The 18,771-nt window shown below is 41.5% G+C and overlaps 1 protein-coding gene across 9 annotated transcripts in view; it reads right to left on the bottom strand.

Moving 5' to 3' along the window:
• LOC124112017 (rho GTPase-activating protein 20-like) overlaps positions 1-18,771 on the bottom strand; it is a 276,303-nt gene that overhangs the window by 163,172 nt on the left and 94,360 nt on the right. For all 9 annotated transcript variants that reach the window (XM_048384210.1, XM_048384211.1, XM_048384209.1 and 6 more), the window contains 2 exons: positions 13,971-14,172; positions 408-504 (listed from right to left, as the gene is read on the bottom strand). In XM_048384210.1, the coding sequence (XP_048240167.1) occupies positions 408-504; positions 13,971-14,172 (299 nt within the window). The remainder of the gene's footprint in view (positions 1-407; positions 505-13,970; positions 14,173-18,771) is intronic.

Genomic DNA, 18,771 nt, shown 5'->3' with positions numbered 1-18,771 from the left:
CCTAATGGTGAGTCAGGCATATTGTGGAGGAGCTGAGTCTGGTACCACAAGATTCAAACCCAAGATTCTTATATTTTGGAATGACCGAAAGCATACATTCTCATGACAAAAACTAATTTCCACATGCTATTTAAAAAGGAAACTCAGGAATCTAATACATAATACTCTGTAACAAAAAACAGCAATTTCCCTATCAGGGCAAACTCATTCTGATGTAGCATTCCAAATCTACGTGACTGCAATTATTCTATTTAATAACAAGAACCAATGAAAAACTTGGCAATGTTAAGAAACTTAAAGGAACCATGAAAATTCCACATCAGGAATAAGCATAGCAAAAAACAAGTTTCCCTCATTTGCTAACAAACAATTAATGTTGATCAACAACTATGAAGACATGTACGCACCTGAGTGGTTCCGCATAGCAGTCGAAGATGCATTGTAGATGACTGCAGTACTCCCGCTCAGTCTGCAGCAGCTCCTCCGCAAGCCGAAACCGCGGATCTAGAGCCGAGAAAAATATAAAATCCAGTTTGATTATTTTGTTAATAACCAAATGCAGAAAGAGAATATAACAGTTGCAAGAGGCCTATCAAGTTTGTCAACACGGATAGAGCCCATGTTAGCATTGACATGAACTTCAAGGCTGAAGTCAGCTTTCATACAATTGTTCGGCCTGCTCTTAATTTGCACCTTGACAGGTAAACAAAAGTTACAGGTGAGAGAAAAATTCTTTTATCAACTGAATGACCTTTTATGGCATTGAGCCAGGATTATGTGTAAGTTGGAGGTTTCCTGTTCAGGGCCAATGACAATCTGGTAGCCAAACGTGATAACTATCCATATTCGGGGCAGATTGCAAGCAAATGAGAGATGCTCTCACCAAATAGTTATACCAGAGCGTGCATCACATTTCCTAAAAGTACAATCATCATTTCTTAATGTGTTTGCAGAAGGCTGGAAGGAATACAGTTGTTTAGAGGAGAGTTGAGTAAAACTAGGCAAAGTACCAGGGTCAGTCTTGGTAGTTCAACTACAGCACATAGACTTTCCTTCAGGCCTTTCATAGGGAAAACAATGGTGGCCAGTTGATGGAAGTGATAAGAGCCTGGGAATTGTATGCCCTCAGATCACAGATTGGGTGGGTGGAGGCCGGACACAACCATATCATGGTTACTATGTTCGTAAGAAGTTTTTGAACAACTTCAACGTAAAAAACCCTCCCTCTGCAATTTCACCACTGAAGTATTTGGCAAAGAAGGATGTGGTCCAGGAAGGAAGATGGGGGAATGGCATCTTTTTTTCCATCTTGGACAATTGGTACTTCATGTGTAATGGAGACTGTGGGAAGATGAGTTGGAAGCTGAGAGGAGGGGTAGAGGGGGAGGACGATGGGGGATGGATGGAGGTAGGGTGGGTGGTAGATGAGTGGATGGTTTGATGATGATGGATCGATGGATAGATGAGTGTATGGTTTGATGATGATGGATCGATGGATAGATGAGTGTATGGTTTGATGATGATGGGTGGGTGGTAGATGAGTGGATGGTTTGTTGATGATGGATCGATGGATAGATGAGTGTATGGTTTGATGATGATGGATCGATGGATAGATGAGTGTATGGTTTGATGATGATGGGTGGGTGGATAGATGAGTGGATGGTTTGTTGATGATGGATCGATGGATAGGTGAGTGGATGGTTTGATGATGATGGATCGATGGATAGGTGAGTGGATGGTTTGATGATAGATCGATGGATAGATGAGTGGATGGTTTGATGATGATGGATCGATGGATAGATGAGTGGATGGTTTGATGATGATGGATCGATGGATAGATGAGTGTATGGTTTGATGATGATGGGTGGGTGGATAGATGAGTGGATGGTTTGATGATGATGGATCGATGGATAGATGAGTGGATGGTTTGATGATGGATTGATGGATAGATGAGTGGATGGTTTGATGATGATGGATCGATGGATAGGTGAGTGTATGGTTTGATGATGATGGATCGATGGATAGATGAGTGGATGGTTTGATGATGATGGGAGGGTGGATAGATGAGTGGATGGTTTGATGATTGATCGATGGATAGATGAGTGGATGGTTTGATGATGGGAGGGTGGATAGATGAGTGGATGGTTTGATGATGATGGGTTGATGGATAGATGAGTGGATGGTTTGATGATGATGGATCAATGGATAGATGAGTGGATGGTTTGATGATGGAGGGTGGGTGGTAGATGAGTGGATGGTTTGATGATGATGGGTGGATGGATAAATGAGTGGATGGTTTGATGATGATGGGTGGATGGATAGATGAGTGGATGGTTTGATGATGGATCGATGGATAGATAAGTGGATGGTTTGATGATGGATCGATGGATAGATGAGTGTATGGTTTGATGATGGAGGGTGGGTGGATAGATGAGTGGATGGTTTGATGATGGATTGATGGATAGATGAGTGGATGGTTTGATGATGATGGATCAATGGATAGATGAGTGGATGGTTTGATGATGGAGGGTGGGTGGATAGATGAGTGGATGGTTTGATGATGGATTGATGGATAGATGAGTGGATGGTTTGATGATGATGGATTGATGGATAGATGAGTGGATGGTTTGATGATGATGGGTGGATGGATAAATGAGTGGATGGTTTGATGATGATGGGTGGATGGATAGATGAGTGGATGGTTTGATGATGATGGGTGGATGGATAAATGAGTTTATGGTTTGATGATGATGGGTGGATGGATAGATGAGTGGATGGTTTGATGATGATGGGTGGATGGATAAATGAGTGGATGGTTTGATGATGATGGGTGGATGGATAGATGAGTGGATGGTTTGATGATGATGGGTGGATGGATAAATGAGTGGATGGTTTGATGATGATGGGTGGATGGATAGATGAGTGGATGGTTTGATGATGATGGGTGGATGGATAAATGAGTGTATGGTTTGATGATGATGGATTGATGGATAAATGAGTGGATGGTTTGATGATGATGGGTGGATGGATAGATGAGTGGATGGTTTGATGATGATGGGTGGATGGATAAATGAGTGGATGGTTTGATGATGATGGGTGGATGGATAGATGAGTGGATGGTTTGATGATGATGGGTGGATGGATAGATGAGTGGATGGTTTGATGATGATGGGTGGATGGATAGATGAGTGTATGGTTTGATGATGATGGATTGATGGATAAATGAGTGTATGGTTTGATGATGATGGGTGGATGGATAGATGAGTGGATGGTTTGATGATGATGGGTGGATGGATAAATGAGTGGATGGTTTGATGATGATGGGTGGATGGATAGATGAGTGGATGGTTTGATGATGATGGGTGGATGGATAGATGAGTGGATGGTTTGATGATGATGGGTGGATGGATAGATGAGTGGATGGTTTGATGATGATGGGTGGATGGATAAATGAGTGTATGGTTTGATGATGATGGATTGATGGATAAATGAGTGGATGGTTTGATGATGATGGGTGGATGGATAGATGAGGGAATGGTTTGATTGATGTATTAGAAGGTAGGACGATGGTGGATGAATAGATGAGTGGATGGGTTAATGGATGTGTGGATGATGGATTCTATGTATTATTAATAAATGGAAGGTAGAATGATCGTGGATGGATGGAAAGGTGTCAATGGAAGGATGACTGCATTGGCATGATGGATGGTGTGTCTACAGATGGTGGGTGGATGGTGTGTCTACAGATGGTGGGTTGATGGTGTGTCTACAGATGGTGGGTTGATGGTGTGTCTACAGATGGTCGGTGGATGATGTGTCTACAGATGGTGGGTGGATGATGTGTCTACAGATGGTGGGTGGATGGTGTGTCTACAGATGGTGGGTGGATGGTGTGTCTACAGATGGTGGGTGGATGGTGGGTCTACAGATGGTGGGTGGATGGTGGGTCTACAGATGGTGGGTGGATGGTGGGTGATTGGCATGACTGATGGTGTGTCTACAGATGGTGGGTGGATGGTGGGTGGATGGTGGGTGGATGGAAAAGAGCCAACTGATGAATGATTGTATTGGATGGTGGGTGAACTGAAGGTGGGATGATGGATGGTGTGTCTACAGATGGTGGGTGGATGGTGTGTCTACAGATGGTGGGTGGATGGTGTGTCTACAGATGGTGGGTGGATGGTGTGTCTACAGATGGTGGGTGGATGGTGGGTCTACAGACAGTCTACAGTGGGTGGGTGATTGGCATGACTGATGGTGTGTCTACAGATGGTGGGTGGATGGTGGGTGGATGGTGGGTGGATGGAAAAGAGCCAACTGATGAATGATTGTATTGGATGGTGGGTGAACTGAAGGTGGGATGACAGATGGGTCAATGGATGGCAGGTTCCATATGAGATCAGGTTACCAAGGGCCACAAATTGGTGTTACCTGAATGGTTCCTTCTTTGACTAAATATACAGTTCAACTCTTCTATTTTTGCTAAAATATATGTCAGGATTCTAAAGATAAGGTAACTGATTCCTCCACTATTTTTAACAATAATACCAGATAACAATGGATTACACAACAATGTTTTCACCAGGAAACCATAGCAAAATAGTGTTGCATTTCCAGAGAATTTACCAATGTAACACAATTAGTGCAAGTTTGTGATCTCTAATAAATAATAAGATCAGTGATGTCATGATAAATAGTGATATTATCCTAATGACAAACTGAAACAGAATTGCTGATATTATCCACACAACAATCTGAAACATAACATGATAAATAGTGATATCATCCTTACAACAAACTGAAACAGAATTGCTGATATTATCCACACAACAATCTGTAACATTACATGATAAATAGTGATATCATCCTAACAACAAACTAAGAAGAATCGATGATACTATTACTGCAAGAAATTAAGACAGAACTGGTGATATTATCCCAACAACACGCTGAAAGAGAACATTATAAATAGTGCTATTATCCCAACAACAAACCTCTCAGATGGGTTAAATTACACATGGACTTTAAGCTTCCTATATCCCCTTTTCATCTCACAATGGTGGACTGGGTATAACATCTGACCTTGGTTTATCACATGTGGGCTACATCAACAACAGACGTTATTATGAAGTGCACCTAAGGGTCAAGACATTTTCCTGGAGACACAAGGCTTTCATCTCCAGATCTAGGCCTAAATAGTTTCAAACAAAATGAGCTGTGCAATATCTGTCCATTAATTGATACCTGAGTTTTAAAACAACAGTAATGGACTTAATGCTTTCTGTAATATTCTATCCGATGGTGACTGTTTTGTTTGTTTGTTTGTTTGTTGTTTAATGCCACACTCAGCAATATTCCAGCTATATGACGACAGTCTGACCTGATGGTGTTATAATACTATAGCCAATCTGTCATGGCATGTCAGTATGGTGGTACATATATAACCTTTCATGGCATGACAGATTAATGATAATGACCTAAGCGCTACTATTACCCCGGTCACTGGATAATCACTCTCAGCTTCCTGGGGAGCATACAAATCCAAGCTGCGTGTTAGGCGCTAGAAGGTTAACAGCCACATTGCCATCTCATCCTACCAGGTACCCATTCACTGCTACATGTGCTTCAGTGTGGGGCAGGACAGAAGCCCATGAAACTCTCAGGAGCCAAGCTGCCGAAACGCGGTCACCCATCCAAGGACTGCGCGACCGACGTTGCTTAATTTCACCTGATTTGTGACCTGTGCGCTGTGCACAGGACCACGTAAATATGAAAGAGTGGACCTTAATTTTTTTAGTAGTTAATGAAAATTAAGGTGGAGTCATGCTTTACATGTTTTGGGTGTATATATTGCCATGAATTGGGTGTTTTGAAATTCCAATTGGGGTCTTGAGGCTGAATATCGGCCTCACACAGGTCTTGATACATTATGAAAATACAAAGGTCAAGAGCTGCTGGGACCCAATCAAGTAAACAAGTCCCAGTAATTCCTGACAGCTCTCAACACACCAGCACAGGTAAATATTTCTCTTCTTTCCCCTGGAAGATAAAATGCTTTACCATCCTGCCCATGTTCCGCTATTTATTCAGGCTGTCATAAACTGATACAAAGAAGCGATAAAGTAGAGCTTCAAGCTGTTTCACTACCCTTTGCTATTAGAGTAAATACCAGTACGGAGTTAATAGATAGGAGAAACAATGGCCCGTTCCTCGTGGCACGCTTCCTATACTGATGACCAACATCCACCTACACCGTCTGACGTACGTATGTTCATGCACTGCACGCCGATCTGGAACAGCGGACTGTGATGTCATCTCGAATAGCATCCAGTCCGTTTACGTGCTGGCTACACCCTCCACTGTGTTGTTTCACCTTGACTTCCACCTGAAATATGTCAGCCTCCCGGCTATGGCGGGACTTTTATCGGCGGCAGATTGCCTCATTTTGGCAGAAATGAGCAATTCCATATGCTATCATTCACGTGGCGACGTGGATGTTAATTGATATGCTGCCAGCAATATTCTTGCGTTTATCTTGTTGTGTACTATAGTACTCCATGGTCTAGTGGATACAGTGTCTAGGGCGGTCGGGTAGCCTAGTGGTTGAAGCGTTCGCTCATCACGCTTGAAGACCTGGGTTCGATTCCCGACATGGGTACAATGTGTATAGCACATTTCTGGTGTCCCCCGCCGTGATATTGCTAAAAGCGGCATAAAACCATACTCAATCACTCTGGAGAGCATAAGGTCGGAGGATGGATCCCTTGGCCGTGTCATACCAAAAGTTGACCCTTGAATATCTGGCGTGGAATAGGTCTTCAGCAACTCATGCTTGCCGTAAAAGGCGACTATGCTTGTTGTAAGAGGCGACTAAAGGAATCGGATGGTCAGACTCACTAACTTGGTTGATGCATGTCATCGTATCCCAACTGCGTGGATCGATGCTCATGATATCAATCACTAGATTGTCTGGTCCAGACTCAATTATTTACAGACCGGCATCATATAGCTGGAATATTGCTGAGTGCGGCGTTAAACAACAAACAAACAAACAAACAAACAAACAAACATACTAAAAGTTGTTAAAAGATTGTATTTGTGTTTACCCTACCTGGCCCTCAGCATGACTGGGATAAAGCAAGGACTGGCAGGCTTTTGGGGTCCGGGTTTTTGGGAACTAGTAAGACAGTTCTAATCATTTAACAATGTGAGGAAAACATTGAGGTTGTTCGTTTGTATGTTCTCTAATGCCACACTACCAAGTTTGTATGGCTACAGGCTCTTAATAATCAAATCTGGGCTAGACAAACCAGTGGATGATATTATGAGTGAGTGAGTGAGTATGGTTTTACGCCGCTTTTAGCAATATTCCAGCAATATCACGGCGGGGGACACCAGAAATGGACTTCACACATTGTACCCATGTCGGGAATCGAAACAGGGTCTTCGGCGAGCTGAGCGAACGCTTTAACCACTAGGCTACCCGACCGCCCCCGGATGATATTATGAACACATGCACAACATTTGCACACCCTCTCTACCTGTTACAAACTTAATATGTTGCCCAAATTCTGTGCACTGCATACTTGTCTCAAACATGTTTTGTGAGTTGGTTCAACTTATCCTGGATTACCATTTCTCAGGTAAGTAAGGCACCGCAATTTGCTGTGTAGAGTTGTGTCCCTTAGCCACAACCGAAATTATGTTTCTAGGTTTGTCAGAACCATACCTGTGCTCGTTGGTTTCACTAGAAAGTGGTATATACACCTGTATCACTTTCTATCTACATCAAGCTGTCACACTGTGCTATAACTGGAATACGGTTCAAAGCGGTGTTAAACCCAACACACTCACTCACTGACTCACTCACACTCAGGTAAGCAAATCTCACATATTACTGATGGAGAACTGGACTGGAGCTAGACGAGCACAAATAAGATCAGTTAACCTTCCCTCCTGTTTCCATTTAGAGAAGGGCAAATCAGACACGCACTGCAGTTTCCACAGCCTGCACCCCATTGACAAGTTCTGGCTAGAGTGAAGTGTAACATATTTGGAGGTACCAACAGGAGACTTAGACTCTAGACTTCTGCCAAATAATTCCACTAACCCTCTAGCTTCCCTACTACTAGACTGGTTCCTCACCCACATCCAGCCACTAGACCTGTTCCCCATCCACTTGCACCCACTAGACTTGTTCCCCATCCACTTGCACCCACTAGACTTGTTCCCCACCCACTTCCACCCCCCAGACTGGTTCCCCACCCACTTGCACCCACTAGACTGGGTATCCACTAGACTTGTTCCCCACCCACTTCCACCCACTAGACTGGTTCCCCACCCACTTACACCCACTAGACTGGTTCCCCACCCACTTCCACCCACTAGACTGGTTCCCCACCCACTTCCACCCACTAGACTTGATACCACCCACTAGACTTGTTCCCCACCCACTTCCACCCACCAGACTGGTTCCCAAACCCACTTGCACCCACTAGACTGGATACCACCCACTAGACTGGTTCCCCATCCACTTGCACCCACTACACTGGTTCCCCATCCACTTCCACCCACTACACTGGTTCCCCACCCACTTCCACCCACTAGACTTGATACCACCCACTAGACTTGTTCCCCACCCACTTCCACCCACCAGACTGGTTCCCAAACCCACTTGCACCCACTAGACTGGATACCACCCACTAGACTGGTTCCCCATCCACTTGCACCCACTACACTGGATACCACCCTAGACTGGTTCCCCATCAGAGTACATATATATATATATATATATGACAACTCATCGTAATCGTTGAACCTCTTGGAACGACCTTGGTTCATTCAAATGTCCGTGATATTTATGGAGTGATAATAGAATACCAAACCAATGTAGCAAGTTCCATCTGGCGCCATGTCACTGACGCCATCGGATCTGCACCCTGACAAGAAGCGGTGCTCACCGACTTTCCTCAGTGTGTGTGCGTAAATGCCAGCCGAAAGACGAGACCGCACAGCATGTCTGCCACTAGGGGGCAGCAGGGGAGGGGCATTGTTACACCTGCTAACATACGTAGACAACATACCTGCCCACACGCGGGTCAATGCTTCAGCACGGGGTGGAACAGAGGATGGTTTCCATGCAAACATAAGCACCATTTCACTACCTTATTCACATATCCATGTAGTCATCAAGCCATCTATGCCTCAGTGATAATAATAATGATGATGATGATGATGATGATGATGATGATAACTATAACAATTCTAATTAAAATAATATTAATGATGACGATGATGACGACAATGATGATGACAATGATGACGACGATGATGATGATGATTAATTTTTTTATATTCCTTCAGTAGGAAATGTTAATTAATATTCCTAACAATGAAAGGCTTACAACTATTTTTGTCATGCTGAACTAGATCTCCCCTTTTCCAAATCTATTTCAAAGTCAACATGGAAGCCATGGGCTCCTGTAAGTATAGCGATGAAGGGAACGGAACTGGATCCACTTGATGTGTAATCGTTGACTCTTAACTCTGAGCATCAAAGTGGCACTTGCATGCTGATGTGTAGGAGGGAGGTGTGAAGTCAGCCACATGTATTTCCAGACAAGCAGTGCAAAAGGTAAGAGTTGAGACATGTTTTGAGGCATCTGATCATTTCTGTTTTGAGTGACGAGGGTCCTGTTCCACAAGGCCATAACAGTGCTACGACTATCGTAAGTCTATGTTAAGTATGGGAGTTACGATCGTCTTAGCGCTATGAGTGTCGTAAGTCTATGTTAAGCATGGGATTTACGATCGTCTTAGCTATGAGTGTCGTAAGTCAATGTTAAGTATGGGAGTTACGATCATCTTAGCGCTAGAGTGTAGTAAGTCAATGTTAAAGTATGGGAGTTATGACTGTCTTAGCGCTGTTATTGTCGTAAGTCTATGTTAAAGTACGGGAGTTACAATCGTCTTAGCGCTAAGATGGCTTTGCGGAAGGGAGCCAAGTTACTTGTAAGGCCACAATTTTATTCATTCATTCATTCATTCATTCATTCATTCATTCAAAAGTCAATCAGCCATGGACTTAAAACCTGCAGATGCCTTCTTGAATCACTGATGGTGATGATGACATGGAATACATACATAACATTCTTTATTGTAAATGAGGGTCCATATTGACTACCATTAGACATAATAAAAATAAATATTTTTATGTTTAGTTTATTTCTTGGACCGCCTGCTTTTCAGTAGGGGCAGCAGGCCTGTGAAACGAAACATACAAAATGTGCGGCCTTATGTAACCTGTTGTGACACACCTGTACTTAGCTCCAATTGAAGAATTGAATATAATTGAAACTTGGGATTGCATATTTAATTTGATAATTTAGGCTCAAATATTGGGAACAAGAATGTGACATAGCTTTGGATTATTGTGTGGTGGGCTAGTGTTAATTTAGTATCATATCATGGTATATTAACAATGCAATATGATCCTCCTAAAACAGTTTCCCGTGTGAATTTCAAGATGCCAAACTTTCTGCTGAATCACTCTGCTGGTGTCGAATATATTATCAATAAATGATATCCATAAGATGAGAAAGTGATTTTTGCTATTTAAACCCCCCCAAAATAATTTGCTATAAATGGTAAAGGTATCTATTTTTCTATTAGTCCTGGACCATGATTGTGGAATATATTTATTTTATGAAAAATAATAATCTATAAATGCATACAAAAGCAAGTCTAGCCAGATCTAGCTATGAAATCAGCATAGGGAAATTTTTAAATTTTTTTTAGAGTCAAGAAGGATATTGTGTAACATAAGATTTCATAGACTTTATGTTAGTCTATTTTTCTATGTGCATTGCGATATATTGAGAACTAAAGTGTTTGAAGTGCAATCATGTTGAATGTTAAACCCCATTTCACTTCACTGAAATGACACATAATCAGGCAGTTGATACACTGCAACCACAGGATCGCCATTCTAATGTAAGGCTGTTGGGTGGTTGTCGGCACAGGTAAGACACAGATGTACCCCAAGTACTTTTCTATAACTTAACTCTTACTTTTCTATATGCATTGCGATATATTAAGAACTAAAGTGTTTGAAGTGCAATCATGTTGAATGTTAAACCCCATTTCACTTCACTGAAATGACACATAATCAGGCAGTTGATACACTGCAACCACAGGATCGCCATTCTAATGTAAGGCTGTTGGGTGGTTGTCGGCACAGGTAAGACACAGATGTACCCCAAGTACTTTTCTATAACTTAACTCTTACTTTTCTATATGCATTGCGATATATTAAGAACTACAGTGTTTGAAGTGCAATCATGTTGAATGTTAAACCCCATTTCACTTCACTGAAATGACACATAATCAGGCAGTTGATACACTGCAACCACAGGATCGCCATTCTAATGTAAGGCTGTTGGGTGGTTGTCGGCACAGGTAAGACACAGATGTACCCCAAGTACTTTTCTATAACTTAACTCTTACTTTTCTATATGCATTGCGATATATTAAGAACTACAGTGTTTGAAGTGCAATCATGTTGAATGTTTAACCCCATTTCACTTCACTGAAATGACACATAATCAGGCAGTTGATACACTGCAACCACAGGATCGCCATTCTAATGTAAGGCTGTTGGGTGGTTGTCGGCACAGGTAAGACACAGATGTACCCCAAGGACCTTTCTATAACTTAACCCTTTCAACACCAGTCAACCAGAAGCTTTTACTGCTGTGACACCAAGTTCCCAGACACTCTGGGGTGATAGATGAAGCCTACATTTATCATAGAAATTATCTGCTTGTGAAACATGTTTGCGGCTACATGTTATACACCATTTGAACGGTCTAATCCTATTGTTATGGATGAAAGTTATGTTTATCACATTATTCAAATAATGCATTTACAATTTACTTAAGTTTGTTTTAAATATAAAATGTAAGCTAACACATTCATAACGTCCAGATTAAGCACCAAGGAAGCGAAAATGTGACGATTTTCGGCAAATATAAGATTTCATAAGATCCACTTAGATTCTTGTTTATTTTCATTCTTTAGGTATATCGGAAAATTGTTTTGAAAGAATTGTAAATATTATCTGTCAAAACTATTTCCTGATAACAGTGGCTTTCTGCTCAGTAACATGAGAAAATACCAGGAAATACCTTCAATTTGTATGAATAACACATGCATGAAGTCACTTGATGTTTGGCATCATTGGGAAGCTAATGCTATTATTAATATGATAGTAACCTCCCCTGGAGTATTTTCGTAGCTGTAACATGCTATTTTATTGGATAGAAATTTGTTTCTAATAATGCTTTCTTGCCGAAATCTGTTACAAAGTTTGTGATTGCTCAGATTTAAGCATGTGACCTAAAGCAACCAATCACATTACAGCAATGGTTACTGTCCATCTGTATGAATTTTTTTAGATTTAAACAAAGGTTTTTGGTTAAATCGTGTTATTCTGATTGTTTTAAGCAGGAAATCGCAACCTATATTTAAAATATGGAATTTTGTGGATGTATTGTGCTAGGTTACGACACAGATTTCTCATGCATATATTTAAACATTAAACATAGTGTCCGAGCCTAGAGTGAGTGAGTGAGTGAGTGAGTGAGTGAGTGAGTGAGTTATGTTTAACGCCGCTTTTAACAGTATTCCAGTTATATCACTGCGTGTCAGCGGGAGGAAAGCCCGAAGTGATGCAGGTTTCAGACGTTTACCACTGCTGACAAACCTAGAAACATAATTGGGGCCAACTGGGATTTGAACCCACAATCATAGGTTTCTGGCGTGCCCAAGGGACGCAACTCTGCACAGCGAATTGCGGCGCCTTAGACGACTGGGCCACCCGTGCCCCCTCCGAGCCTAGAAATTGAGGACAATGCCTTGAGGAAAGAGAACCTGGGGTAATACAGCAGAAGTTTGGGGTACAGTGATACTATGCTGCTTAGAAATTATGAAGGGGGACAAAGACAAAGATTAAGACTGAGGGTAGAAAAGATCGGAGTGCTGGTAATAACTTTCTAACATTTGCAAAAGTGCAGTTTAGCCATTTATGAGGCTGACTGATCATGAACAATAGAACATGGCATCCCATATTGTTATGACATAATAAAGTGATCACATCATCTGAACAATAGGCTGACTCCAGTGAGTAATATACAGAATAACCAACTCAGAACTCAGAATTTACGGATTAACTGTCCCTTGTGAATGAAGTCTTGCCAAGGGCTTGGCTTGCCAAAGGAAAGGCTTGGGGCTTATGTCATTCATTCACACAGGACAGATGATCCCTAATTCTATGTAGCCAGTTATTACTCTACATGCAACATTACCAACCTGCATAATAGGAGTCATATAGCCCTGCTGAGGTGAGGTGAGGTGAGGTGAGGTGAGGTGAGGTGAGGTGAGGTGAGGTGAGGTGAGGTTCAACATCGCGTTCAAGATTATTGCACTTATATAGCGATTGTGTGTGTGTGTGTGTGTGTGTGTGTGTGTGTGTGTGTGTGTGTGTGTGTGTGTGTGTGTGTTCGCTAGTCTGGACTGATGCCGACCAGTCCTTGTTTTAGCCCCTTAATGCCGGGTGCCAGGCAGGGCAACAACAAGTACCATCTTTTAACATCTTTTGGTATGGTACGACCAGGGATCGAACCCCAGACCTTTCGCTTCCTGGGCGTACGCTCGACCACTAGCCCACGGAGGCGGTCCGCACAGTGAGTGAGTGAGTGAGTGAGTGAGTGAGTGAGTGAGTGAGTGAGTGAGTGAGTGAGTGAGTGAGTGAGTGAGTGAGTGAGTGAGTTAATAAAGTGAGTGAGTGAGCTACTCATAGTGAGTGAGCAACATCATTTTGTTAACAAATTATGACATATAATTTTTCCTCACAACTCTTTGTCCCCTCCTGTAACTAATGTCAGACATTGAAATGTTCTATATTTACTCACCCTCTGACTTTTGTGATGACGGATCCACGGACTCATATTTTTCAAACACGTTTTCAAATGACTTGGTGACAGTGGGGCTGCCATTGTCCAACTTGAGTATGGACTTGGTGGATGCGACGATGACACGATAGCTGCTCACTTTGTACTCCATTGCAGCGTCAACGTACAACGTCTTCAGATGCGACTCATCGCGGCCACTCAACTGTACACAACACAAACAAGACATTCTCAGTGGAGGATAAATTAAAATGAGACACAACAGTCCAGCTGTACACAACACAGTTCAGACATTATCAGCAGTGGATAATTTGAAATCAGGCACAACAGTCCAGCTCTGCACAACACAGTCATTGATGGATAAACAAAATCAGACACAATATTGTTACTGTACACAACATATATGAGACGTTGTCAACTGTGGATAATTTGAAATCAGGCACTAAAGTCCAGATCTGCACAACAAAGTTGAGACATTGTTGAAATATAAATCTGACACAGTATTCCATATTCCAAGGAAAGACATTTCTTCATGGCTGAAACTTCAACTTGTACCATAGTTTGAATTGCTGAGTACCCTAGCTGAATGCAATCCTGATAATTGTACCGAAGCAGAGATTTCTTCACAAATTTTTCATGGAAGCCATTTTGGTGGACGTCATTTTGAGAATATTTAAACATGTTGACATGAGATAATCTTTCAACACATTGAGAGAAACCTCTTCAGATAAATGAGCAAGATTTGAAACCAAAGACGATCCTCCAATCTACAAGTCTTCACGACAATCCAACAGATATTTCCTCTTTTATTCAAACACAGACGCCTGAATACACCCGGACATTCACAGCACATCTTGCCACCATCTTGTGACATTTTCTGGACACTTTGACTCAGTGCCATCACAATGTCCCCTCGCTGGACTTGCCCCACTCCAGGGAGAGTATTTACACTCAGTGGAAGATTTGTGTAATGTCTCTAGATGTAACTAATGAATGGATCATCTCAACAAGCTCTGCAAACACCAGGCAACGGCTGACATTCTCAGAAGACTTTGTTACACAATCTCAGTATTTTATAGCAGACAATATACAACTACCAACATTTCTGGAGATCGTGTAGGGGCTTTAATGAAATTTCCAAACGGAACCATTAAATAGATAAGTCCTAAAGAAAATAGTATTTCATATCAAAATGGCTGTCCTGCCTGACACAAACTACCATCTTGTTATCAGTGGAGGGGATATGCTTACCCGTTTTGGGAACACCTGGTGTCATCACTGAATTTTCAGTGATCCAGAAATAATTTTCAACTATTTTGCCCTTGATGCCAAATGGAATCTGTTTCAGCAGATAATCTAGACTGATTATTCTCCAGCGTCACCATTTTATATTTGTAACACAAAAACAAGGCTAGAAAAAACTTTTAGAAATTAGAATATAGTTACTCTATTTGCTAACACCTTCTGTATGAAAGCAGTAGCTGCCACATCTCTATGTTCTGAATGGTACATCCTTGAGCTCATAAGATGCTATTTGTCATCAGACAAATAACATACAACAAATGGATCTTGAACTCAACATGAGCTTTTGTTGGAAATGGCAGATAAACTCCAATTACACAACATGGCTTAGACAAAATGTGGGTACACTGAAACATCATTACAGAAAACATCAAAATTTCCAACCAATATTTGACCAATTCATGAATCAAAGCTTTTCCTTTAACGAATACTGGTAACTATTTCCACTGATGAGCCCATGCATCAACAATAGTTGTAAGGATATTAGTGTTACTTAAGGACATTATTTTCAAAACATGCAAATTCAAACATCTCTTAAAAATTTCGCATGTGTATAAAATTCATCTCAGATATGGAATCCAGCTTTCCAGGAGAGGCCTCTCCCATTCGTCTGTAGAGCTCATTTCCTGAAACACATTTGTGAAGGTATTCTGTACATGTTATGGCCATCAGATCGAGTCTCGATCCACATCTAGATATCCCACAGGCTTGAAAATAGAACCATCAATGACTTGGGACTCAATTCAACACATCTGTGTTCCACAAGATCAGCATCCATGTTTTCGTTACTCAACAGAAATATTTCCAACATGTTAGTATGAAATCCAGCTCTCTTTCATCTCTGACCTATGTTTCAACATCTCATGATAATAGACATCAGATGGCCTTGACAACAAAACCATCAATAATAGACTTTCTATTCAACGCATCTGTGTTCCAAAGCATCAGTCAGCATCTTTCAGTTACTCGACAATAATATTCTACAAGTTCACATGAAATCAAGCAGTATCATTTTGCTAAGATCATCGCCAATCTTCCACATCTTACAACAATGTTACTTTATCATCTGCTTCACTGATCACGATGAAATGTATCAACATCATCAAAATTGACCTGACTGACACATGTACCTATAGATGTAGCTATTGTACAAAAACATACTATTACCCTCACCACTGACTATCACGGAACTCGCCATGAGTCACCACAGCCTTCAACTGTAATGACATTATCATAATAAGAAAATTCTGCATCATGGATGGTGGCCTTTGTGACTCAATTTCTGATGGGAAAGGTGTTTGAAAATCCATAAAATATCTGTAATTGTTTTTATGAAATATGCTATTTCATTACTGCTTTGTGACCGGTGTAATTAACTTGTTCAACTTGAATTAATTGCCTCATATATTTATTTTAATATTCAATAATGTTTCACGATGACATGCATGAACGAGCTTTAATGAAAATTCATTGCAGTGGTATCGGAAACCTTTGAGCTATGAGAATACAGGGCGTTACTTTCAACAGAATAAAGCACATTCAGCATCTAACAACTGAACTAATATTAACTTTTAAATAATATATCGTCTCATCATGGGTTTTTACGGACATAATATGTTTTCAGACAGCCATGTTTATCGTGATTAACCACACTATAACAGGGGGTGTAGCATCACACAGACATCTAAATACTCTGATGATGGCTTGTTTTTAAGAGAAAGTTGTCTTTAATAAGTGAATGAGATGTTTTGCAGTTATTCACGTGATTAGAGAGAAAACTATGAATGTTTCTTAAGCATCTGAAAACCCATAACACAGGGATATGATAATATCATTAGATTTCCATCCAACCTAAACACTCTGCCTCACATCATTGTATGGTTCCAAAGTACCTGCACACAAAGAATATGTCTTGCCTTGTCCCCTTACTTGATGAAAACACCATATCACAGTCCTACCAAACATATATGTTCTATGTGAATCAAGACCGCCTCCGTGGTCTAGTGGAAGAGCGTCTGCCCGGAAAGCGGAAGGTCCGGGGTTCGATCCCCGGCCGCGTCATACCAAAACACGTTAAAAAATGGTACTTGTTGTTACCCTGTATGGCGCTCGGCATTAAGGGGCTAAAACAAGGACTGGTCGGCTCGGAGTCAGTATACTGTGTCTGAGTGGGGTATTCATGTTAAACTGCGGCATGGTATCTCAGTGAGCTAGCACTATAAATCAGCATCAGTCCGGACTAGTACAAGCAGCCACACAAACACACACACGTACATGCACATTGCTATATAAGTGCAATAATCTTGGACGCGATGTTAAACCCCATTTCACCTCACCTATGTGAATCACCTTCTTCAACAGTTATTGTACACAAATGCCTTGAAAGTTTTGTCCCAAAATATACTTATATACAATGCATGCATGAATTTGGATGATAATCTAATATTTAATTATTTTGTCTAATTGAAATAATTAGAGCCCTGGTGTGATCACTAAATTCACAAGCTAACATGGATGCCTGTTAGCACACCTGTGCTGGAGCACTTCATCATCATTATCACTTTACTTTCCCCGACGGGTTAGAATTGCTCCCCAGCAACCTGGCGACTTAATGGACCGGGAGGTAGGACTCAGTGACTTAGTTGATTGTGTATCATCGTACCCTGCCAGCAGATCACTGGATTGTCTGGTCCAGTGACTTAGTTGATTGTGTATCATCGTACCCTGCCAGCAGATCACTGGATTGTCTGGTCCAGTGACTTAGTTGATTGTGTATCATCGTACCCTGCCAGCAGATCACTGGATTGTCTGGTCCAGCGTGGATCGTTGCTCACAATATAAATCACTGGATTGACTGGTCCAGTGACTTAGTTGATTGTGTATCATCGTACCCTGCCAGCAGATCACTGGATTGTCTGGTCCAGTGACTTAGTTGATTGTGTATCATCGTACCCTGCCAGCAGATCACTGGGTTGTGTGGTCCAGCGTGGATCGTTGCTCACAATATAAATCACTGAATTGTCGGGTCCAGTGACTTAGTTGATTGTGTATCATCGTACCCTGAGAGCGTGGATCGTTGCTCACAATATAAATCACTGGATTGACTGGTCCAGTGACTAAGTTGATTGTGTATCATCGTGCCCCGACAGCATGGATTGTTGCTCACAATATAAATCACTGGATTGTCTGGTCCAGTGACTTAGTTGATTGTGTGTCATTGTACCCTGACAGCAGATCACTGGATTGTCTGGTCCAGCGTGGATCGTTGCTCACAATATCGATCACTGGATTATCTGGTCCAGACTCCATTATTTTCAGGCCGCTGTCATATAGCTGGAACATTTATGAGAGTGGTGTAAAACACCAAACAAACAACGATTTCCACTACCCTACGTGAGTTGTTTGAAAGCTGATCAATCCCTTCATAACAAAAACAAATCAGGAAAACAGGTTTACGGTCTTTTCAAACTGCTGTAGAGCTGATATTTTGTAAACAAAAGAG

The sequence above is a fragment of the Haliotis rufescens genome, unplaced genomic scaffold (genome assembly GCF_023055435.1).
Source record: "Haliotis rufescens isolate VD_foot unplaced genomic scaffold, xgHalRufe1.0.p SCAF_5, whole genome shotgun sequence".
Taxonomy (NCBI): Eukaryota; Metazoa; Mollusca; class Gastropoda; order Lepetellida; family Haliotidae; genus Haliotis; species Haliotis rufescens.
This window is presented reverse-complemented; position numbering and strand designations above follow the sequence as displayed.